Genomic DNA, 9,450 nt, shown 5'->3' with positions numbered 1-9,450 from the left:
GCTTTACAGGAACATGGAGAAATTAACTACAGCACTGCATAGGCAGTCTATTGCTGTTGTACAAAACAAAAAACTTGTATGTCCAAAATACCAAATTTGCTCAAGAAAGAAAAGTCTTGCTTAACTTTTAATGGACGTCAATGTAAAAAGATTTAATTCCAAGTCCTATTGGTCCATTCAATACTCAAGTAAATGTAAAAAAAAAAAAAAAAAAAAAAAAACATCTGGCATATTTAAGTATGATTTAAAATGTGAGAAAGTGTAAAACACCAAATATGGAGATATGCAAAGCCCTTTGCACTTGTTACCAGGCTTAAATTAAAGGGAGGTGATTCCATCCCAATTATAAAAAAAGGATTTGCAAGGTTTTTGAGTCACAGCGACAAATCAGTTGCACAAAAGTATGCATTTATAGTATTATGATAGTAGATATATGTATTGACTATATACATATATCTACACCTGAGTAAAAACCAGCTTCTGCAAAAAGGAGGCCTCATATGTCAATTAAGCCTTATATGTATTCCACAGGTTACAGAACCACAAAGCAGCCACAGCTGTCTGACCTCCGTCTACAACCTTGGATCCAAGAAATGTGTAGATATTTTACGGTGGACAGTAAAACCTGACCTCTGTTTATATGCAGAAATAGAGTAAGCGCACCAAAGTGTACAAATGCAGTCGGTTTGGCTGCAGATTAAGCTTTCAGCCGTTCTGCGTCTGCACTTTGCACGTCATCAATGCTGCAGCACAGAAAAGTACTGAAGCTTCTTCTTCCTTCTCTCATTCTGCCTTAAAGAAGATGCATTGTTTCAGTGTGTGTGTGTGTGTGTGTGTGAGAGTGTGTGTCAGATGTTTGCACCGCGTCTCTCCTCCACAAGGGGCGCTGTTCCGGTTGGAGAAGGCCGAGGCGCAGTGCCAGTGTGTGCTTGCTGCTGTTGTTGTTTTCTTGCTACATGCTAATGCTAGTGCTAATGAGCGAGATAGAAAGGGCAGCATTGTCAACAACAGCCTTGTGGCCAGCAGTGCAGTGGGCGGAGCTGTGTGTGACTGCTGCCAATCAGAGCCCTGAGCTAGAGTTCCTCACACACAGGCTTTATAGACACAAGCCCGGCCCTGATTTCCTTTTTTTCCCCACAAACAGTAAGTTTATGAGATGAGTTTATAAGACAGATCCCTCTCTCTCCCTCTCTCTCTCTCTCTCTCTGTCTCTCTCTCGGCACTTCAGTTTGGCCTGTAGTTTTTTTTTGTTTTGTTTTGTTTTAATTAAGAAAATATCCTCAAATATCCTCAAAAGGAGCAGACCAGCAGGTCCAGTCCTCCATTCCTCATTCCTATAACTCACTTAGATCTCCCCCATTCAGCACCATTTACGACTTAGTGTGGACCAGACACGAAGAAAGAAGAGGTACCTTTAGCACCAAGGCACAGAACAGACACAGGTGAACATAAATCCAGTAAAAAGGAGAAACAAGAGCTTCTCATTCTGAAGAAAGAAAGTAGTGAGATCTCGTCGGTGAGCTAGTCTGTGGAACAGAGCTCGGTTCCTCCAGGTTTCTCCTGGACGCCCCCCAGTCCAGCCAGCACAGCGTGGAGGATGTGTTCAATCAACTCCATCATCATCAGCAGCAGCAGCAGCTCACCTGATTTACCATCATTAAGCCCTGATTTACCACCAAACCAGGTGTTGATCTGAGGAGAACTCTAAACAATACTAGACTCCATGAGAGAGGAGAACTTTGGAGATGTGATGGAGAACCACACAGTGATGGAGAATGTTATTATTAGTGTTTATTCTAATATCAGTGTTTTACTAATTACTAGTAAATACCATAATCTTCCAAGATTAGCAATATATATAATATAATAATATATAATAATATCATTTATATATTGTTATATATACACTCGGAGGAGAACAGTTAGTCTTTATGTCACACATGCTAGTTATCACCCTACCAGCACTGGTAGCACCGTGTGATCTGGGGTGTTCTACCGACTGAGCTGGAATTAAAAGTGGCTGAAGATACATAAGTTAAAAACAAATCTGTACTTGAGGAACTGAGGAACAACTGAGGGAAACTCGGGAAAACTGCACCTGTTTAAAGCCTTAAAGCCTTACACAGCCTTAATCTGCCCACAGGCTCTGTACTAGGTCACACAGTTATTATATGAGAATATTATTTTATATAGTATAGCTCAAAATGCACGAATATAAAAAATAAATAAATAAATAATATATATTTCATATAATTTAGCTCAGTATATATATATTCATGGGGGGATTAGTAGTACTAGTAGTACTAATCCTAATACTAATAGTACTACTACTACTACTACTACTAATAAAGGTATTTAGATGGTGGGTTAGAATCAGGAAATATATTAAAAGAAACAAATATATGCTATAATCCTATATATATATATATATAATATAATATTAAGTATATAATAAAAAAGTATTATAGTATCTTACATTATACTGTAATAAATACTCAACATGAATTACATCTAAAAATAATAATAGAGGATATATTTAACAACATACTAATACTAAAATGTTTTATTGTGTTAACACAAGTGTTATTTTTTTTTTATTATAATTAGTAATGGTGTTATTGTGTTATATTGTGAATGTTTTAGCACTAGCTGACAGTATGCAGGTGGTGGAATGCAGCTCCACAGGAGAGATTACATGCCAAAAGGGAATCCCGGTGTATCCTATTCCTCCCTATGTAAATATATTATTACAGCTTCCCAATTATGAAAAGGTCCCGAGAGGGATTAGGAGTAATCCATGTCTCCCTCCTCTCTATGGTGGATTAACGCTGTATTGTCTCTCTCTCTTTTCCCATATCACCTATTTACAACCCTGACTGGCCGACACAAGGATGATGTGAGCAGAATGGGTTGCCGTGTAAATGAGTGTAGGTGTGGAGAGGGAGGTGGGCTGGGAGAGGGAGAGGTGAGGGGAACGCTGTTCTCTGTGCAGTAGATGGGATAAATATAGCAGTGGAATGAGTGTAAAGCTGGGCTCTGCCAGTCTGCAGCACAGCCACACTCAAACAACTGCCCAGTTTGAGAGCAAGAACGTGACGATTCGGGCTTTTGTGCCATTTTTGTCCTTAAATATTTCCATATATACCAGTATACACCATTAACATGTCCATCTATATAAGCATGACCCTCATTTCTTTACCATTTATTTGCCCATCTCATTAATGAGCACTAGCTGCTGAGCGCTGTGTTGGTCGTAGTGTGTGTGAGCAGGCTTGAGGAGATCACTGAAGGACCCCAGTGGGAACTGCAACCCAAATCCACTTGTAATCTTGCAACAGTATCGCCCATAAGTGGCTGAGGAGCCCAGATTAAGATTGATGAGACCTTAAAGTGGCTCTCTGGAGTTCAGCAGATCGATAAATATCCCAATTTTCAAGAGGCTCTTCACAGTCCAGGCATCGCCGGGCAACCGTGTACATGTGTGTGTGTGTAAGGATGTGTAAGAAAGAGATACAGAGAAGCAGAATGAGGTCAGAAAGCCACCCTAAATGTTATGAGGGTGTTTAGTAGAGTCAATTGTAAAGGTTGTGATATTTAGAGATGGGGCATGTAAAGGCCTGATTAGATTAGGGCACAGATTAACACGGCCTCGGCTGGGCTGAATGTGTGTGTGTGTGTGTGTGTGTTTAGAATAAGCTGTATATGGCAATGTAATGTTGTCAAAAATACATTGCAAATATTCCTCAAACATAATCTTCTTACAATCTTGTTTATATTTAGAGAAGCTTAGCAACCTTATTAAATCAACTGTAACTTATTAGCACCAAAAACACAGATAATGATCTGAACAACACTGCAGAGTTTAAACACTGACTCCAGAGTCCATTAGAACACAAAATAGGCTGAAGCGTTTTACAGCAAGCCTGTATAGCTGGAGTCTATTTGCTGTAGAAACACAGTAGCAGTAAACTGTAGGCCATCGTTATCGCTAAACGCTAAAATGTGGAGGCTAATCATATCAGATAAAAGCTGGGTGGATATAGGATTATATATAATATAGTAGTAAATAAATGGGTGAATAAACAGGCTAGCGTGAAATCTGCCCAATCTAGCACTGTCTGCATTTACAACACAATCTTACAATCAATCCACTGTAAAAATGTCCAATTATTTACTTTCTTTCTTTTTGTCTTTTTTCTTTTTCTTAATTATGTAAATCATAATTCTGGGCTTTTGTTGGATGTTGGCTTTCTGTCTAACTTTTCAGTTTATGACATGTGTTTTGTGCGCAAAACGTTTTTGATTTTATTAAGTTAAAACAAAAAGCGGTCCGTTTTTCAGTCTACCTTTATAAAACAGCCCATAACCTGCAGGCTGGACTATACAAAGTCAAAGGTCAAAGGTTTAAAAGTGTTAAAGTTGTCCTATAGTAGGATTTCACAGCTGGCCTGTAATAACAGTGTCAATAACAAACGTCGTAGCAACACAAACAAATTCATTTAGCGTTAAAATATCGTTTCCGCTTTGTTTTATTTTTACTGTTTTTATTTATTACTTGTAAAATATTTCAAGCAGACTATATTTTTGGTGATTTAGTTATTTTACATATATGTTTGATATAACCTGTTCGGGGTGTGCCGCGTGGTTAAATTCATTATTAAAATGTCGGTAGGATTTGACTCTTTTTAATGTTATAAATTTTAAAGCCAGACTGCCTTTTCGCCAATCGTTTATATAATGTTTAGGTTTATTTGTATATCTATATTTGTCCCCTAACATTATAACGGCGTATTTTATTTTTTTTTATTATTATTAGGGATTTTTGAAACGTTTAAAAATGTCTAATGTTGTAAAAACTCAATTTGAATTGCTCAGGCCGTCCTTATGCTTTTTATTTATTGTTTCGTCCTTTTATTATTATATTATTTATTATTTATGGTCTCTAAGCAAACTGCCATTTGTGATGATCTGGTCATTTTAGATCTAATACGTTGACTAATAAAGTACTAATAATTGATACGAAACGGTAAGATTTATTATTATTTATCAACACCCTGGCCTATTTGTTTCTTTAGCACAGCTGTGCAATAATATTACTCATCTATAATCTGAATGGTGTCCCCTGCAGGCCCGGTGGTCCTCAGCACCCCTGCCCAGCTGGTGGCCCCTGTTCTGGCGGCCCGGGGCACCCTCTCCATCACGACCACCGAAATCTACTTCGAGGTGGACGAGGACGACCCGGCCTTCAAACGCCTGGACCCCAGAGTAAGCTGCGCTCCTTTATTATTGACGCTTAGCTACAGATGATGGTACATTGGCCATGTTAACGCAGCTAAATGGGTTTTAATAGCAGCACTCCGTGCGTCCGCTGGGTCTTTGACGTGGTTTGATTGAATACTGCAGTGTTGCGGTTTTTAGTAGGTCAGTGCTGATGAGCAGACCCTGCCGAAGTGAGAAGGATGGCTATTGAGGGATACAGGTGTCTGAAAATCAGTCAGAATAGATGTAACTGGACGTGTTAAAGTAGTAAAAAAATAAATAGAAAAAAGTTGCGATTGGGGTTCATTATTTTTACAGTATTAAAAAAAAAATGATTGACCAATAAAAAATTACTATGCCAATTAGTAACCTTTTATTCCATTCAGTTGGTGTTTATTTTAAGTCAGTGTAAAACCCAGCAACCCTGTTACTCTTCTGAAAATATTACCAGAAATCTCAATCGCTTAACTAAAAAAAAAACAAAAGCCTTTATTGGTCGATGTGCAGTGTTTATAGATGATACGTTTCAAATGATTGTCACCTGAACACCTAAACGAATCATTCTTAGCACACAAATATCCTGTCTTTTTGTTTTTATTAACTCTTTAAATAAACTCAGAGACAGAAATAATAATAAAAACAATCACAATGTTATATTCCAGTGTATTTCAAGTGCATTGTTTTCAGGTATATTTTTTCCATATATATAATATTTTCATTTTCAGCTTTTATCATGGAAGCAAGGTACAAACAAAAAACAAACAAAACTGGTGGAATATACTTTAAATAAAAGTTCAAGTATAAGCTTATGGAATGTCTAAAAAAAACTGTAACAAAAAGTACCACCAAAATGTAAACTCTAAAAATTAGAAACTTGCCATCGACAATAGTTAAACTATCACTGATGCAGATCTAAAATGTTTTGTTTTTTTTTTATTCTTTTTGTATTTTGTTTTTTCTTCTTCCATCCTCGGTCTCAGAAATAATTCAGGCGAATGTTAAAACAGGTGAAATTAAATTTCTATTTACGTGTCACAGAAACAACATTCACAAGATTTTATGTTTTTTTCAGACCACCGGAATCACAATCTACAAATGTGTGTATTTACAGTATAAAAATGTACAAGTTTGTCAGAGTTGTCATTTTGCCAAGGCTGGTCGTTTTGGGAGCACTGGTTTAGAGAGTTTTAAAAAATAAAATAAAAGTCTTCATTACGGGGAACGGCTCGTTAAATTAAAAAATTTAAAAAATAATAAAAAAGATAGATAAACACTGATAAATAGTAATTCATTTTTGTGATTGTAACGTTCTGCTGTTTTATCATAGCAACAAAATAATAAAAGGCTGGTCACAAATTCAGGACACGAATTTTAAAAATAATAACAAAAACCAAAAAGACGCAAAACGTTTTTTATAAAGAATGACCAGCAGTTATCTTTTCTTCAGTCCAGGCAGCTCTTGCATTGCCAACAGGCCGCACCAACCCTCCCTCAAACCCACAATGCAAAACAATCTAGTCCTAATCTTACCTCTGCTTGCATGTGTAAATTTAAAAATGTTGTCTTATTTTTCTAACTGAATTGTACCTCAGATCTTCTCGGCTGGGTTTTAGGGATGGTCGCCAGGTTCTTCCACGTCTTTCACATCAAATTCAAATTTGACACTTGGGTTTCTATATTTATTTTAACCTCCAGAACTTTCAGCAGTCATGTTTAGTGTTTTTACCTCAGATATTCTCCAGGCTTTGTAGCGTTGGTCAGTATCTCCTTCTCCAGTCGCAAAAAGTCAAAATTTCACATCAGAATTTCATTTAATTTTCTTAAACATGTTTTTGTTCGTTAGTTCTCGGTACCTCAAAGCTTCTCAAGGCTTTTAGGATTGGTCAGTATCTCCCTGGCCAGCCTCCACGTCTGCTTGGCCGCGTTCTCCAGCGCCGAGTGTGGCTTGCCTTGGAAAAGGTCCAGGTTGGGAAGGAAGTAGTGCGGACATCGGCGGCACTGCAGGCAGGAGATGAGCTGCAGGAGGATGCCGTTCAGCCGGTCGCCGAGGCAATTCTCGTCCCAGTCGCTCTCGCGCGGGTGCTTCTCGCACTCGTACGACACCAGCGTCTTCATGTGGTAGTTGTTGAGCGGCTGGCCAGGCAGCTCCAGGTGCCGGTCGCGCAGAGTCTTCAGCACCGACAGGCACTTCTTCCTGCAGCCGCCCAGCAGCAGCCGGTTCTCGGCCTCGGCGAACTGCAGCACCCAGGCGTCGCTCTCCGCCGAACTCTGCTTGCCGTTGAGCGAGTAGCACTCCTTGGAGAGCAGGTTAAAGCCCTCGGCCTTGACCTCGGCCACTCGGTTGGGCCCCGGCCACGGGATATGCGGCAGCGGCCAGTGCGCCGCGCTGCGCGGCCAGATGCCCGTGCATTTAAAGGCCGGCGTGATCTGCACCACGTAGCGGTCCCTAATCCTGAGCTTGACCTCGCTCGTGTCCGCCACCATCTTGACCACGTCCCGGTAGCTGCACTTGTCCACGGCCTGAGCCACGAGCGTCTGGAAGCGCGAGCGGATTTTGCGCGCCGACAGGTAGCCCGATGCCGTGATGAACTCGACCCACAGCGACATGCTGCGCTTTCGGCCGTCGCTCAGCTTCAGCACGGCGCAGCCGGGCAGCGAGCCGTCGTCCACGAAGTTGAAGACGCCCATCTGATTGAGGTAGAGCACCACCTCAAACTCGGTGGGCGACACCACCTCCAGGCCCTCGTAGCGGTTGTCCAGTTCGTTGAGGGAGCTGATGAAGCGCGGCTCTTGCACCTCTACCTCCTTCAGCACGTCCGAGACCACCTTGCACACGTCCCGGATGGTCTTGGCCACGGCTGCCTTGCGCGCTTGGCATTTCTCCGTGTAGTACTTGTTCAGGTGGTACGCGAGCTTGGCCTGCGCCGCCAGCATGTTGGGGCACAGCTCCGGGTTGTACACCGGAGGGGGCTCGCAGTACGCTGACGGATCCAACGCGGCCGCGGGCACGGGAGCCAACTTTAGAGAAGAAAGAGGAAAAACAAGCCAAGAAAAGGAGCGGCGAAACCGACGTGCGCTACTGGTGCGTCATGCGCGTCCAGGCGTCCCTCCAGTTGAGCAGGGGGGATAAGAAGTGGTCCTCGTGGTCGTGTGTGTGGAAGAAAAAAAATTCAAAAATAAAAGTCCACCAGTTTCCAGAGCGAAAGTGGAAGTGACCTACCTTCTCCACCTCCCCAACCTTCTCCACCACCTTCTCTCAACGTCTAACTTAAGTTCACGTCAATTTCTCGTTGTTGTGTATTTTTTGGGGGGCTGGCATTTCCTATATGTTTAGTATGTGTGTGTGTGTGTGGAAGTGTGTGTGCCCTACAACTCCTCCTCCACCTCCTCCTATCCGTAGTGCTGTGTTTTGAGATCTGCGAGAGACACATACACACGCCGGAATGAAATGATGGAGGGGGCGGGGCTTGCGCCGGAGCGCGGCCAATCACGGCGCGCCGCGTCACCGTCGCGTCCCGTTTTTCCCTCAGAGACGATTTAAGGGGTTTTAGATCAGAAGGAGGCGAGCAGAGAGGATACAGCTCCAGCTAACAGCCTTTAAAAATATATATAGTTGAACTGTTTTATTTCATTTTAATTGTATTTTAATTGTATTTTATTTGTTTTTATTAAATTTTGAATTTTAAGGACAGAAAGAAGAGCAGAATGGACACAGCTCCAGCTCGCACTGCACCAGGTTTACTGTAGATTAGTTATTTCATTTAAAACGTGTTTATTTATTTTGTACTTATTATTGTACTTATTATTATTATTATTATTATTATTATTATTATTATAGTATATTTCAGAATCGTGCTTTTGCAATAGAAGAGGAGACTCTTTTATTTGATCATGTATTTATTTCTCTACTTATTGTAATCTTTAATATCCATCACAACATTTGTTCTTATTTACACATTAAATCATTTCCATCCGTTGTTGTTTATTTTTTATTGTTATTATTATTTGTTTGCCCCCATTATATGACATCATATAGTCTGTATGTATCATTTTTATAGCTGATTTGTGTTTTTTTATATTTGTAAATACGCATTATAATCTGTTTATCAGTATTTTTCTTTGTCTGGTGTTTATTATTATATGTTTATTATTTAAACGCTACTGAAGCTTTGATTGTTACCTATAATAGCC

At 40.4% G+C, this 9,450-nt stretch overlaps 2 protein-coding genes across 4 annotated transcripts in view; one reads left to right on the top strand and one right to left on the bottom strand.

Annotated features, from left to right (window-relative positions):
- The window catches only part of nbeab (neurobeachin b), a 464,498-nt gene that overhangs the window by 307,854 nt on the left and 147,194 nt on the right, over positions 1-9,450 (top strand). For all 3 annotated transcript variants that reach the window (XM_072691521.1, XM_072691520.1, XM_072691522.1), the window contains exon 39: positions 5,129-5,265. In XM_072691521.1, the coding sequence (XP_072547622.1) occupies positions 5,129-5,265 (137 nt within the window). The remainder of the gene's footprint in view (positions 1-5,128; positions 5,266-9,450) is intronic.
- On the bottom strand, positions 5,923-8,652 carry mab21l1 (mab-21-like 1). The gene has a single exon (XM_072691054.1). It carries the CDS (start codon positions 8,191-8,193, stop codon positions 7,114-7,116), a length of 1,080 nt encoding a protein of 359 aa, XP_072547155.1. The 5' UTR covers positions 8,194-8,652; the 3' UTR covers positions 5,923-7,113.

This window comes from Salminus brasiliensis, chromosome 11, assembly GCF_030463535.1.
Source record: "Salminus brasiliensis chromosome 11, fSalBra1.hap2, whole genome shotgun sequence".
In the NCBI taxonomy this organism is placed as follows: domain Eukaryota; kingdom Metazoa; phylum Chordata; class Actinopteri; order Characiformes; family Bryconidae; genus Salminus; species Salminus brasiliensis.
This window is presented reverse-complemented; position numbering and strand designations above follow the sequence as displayed.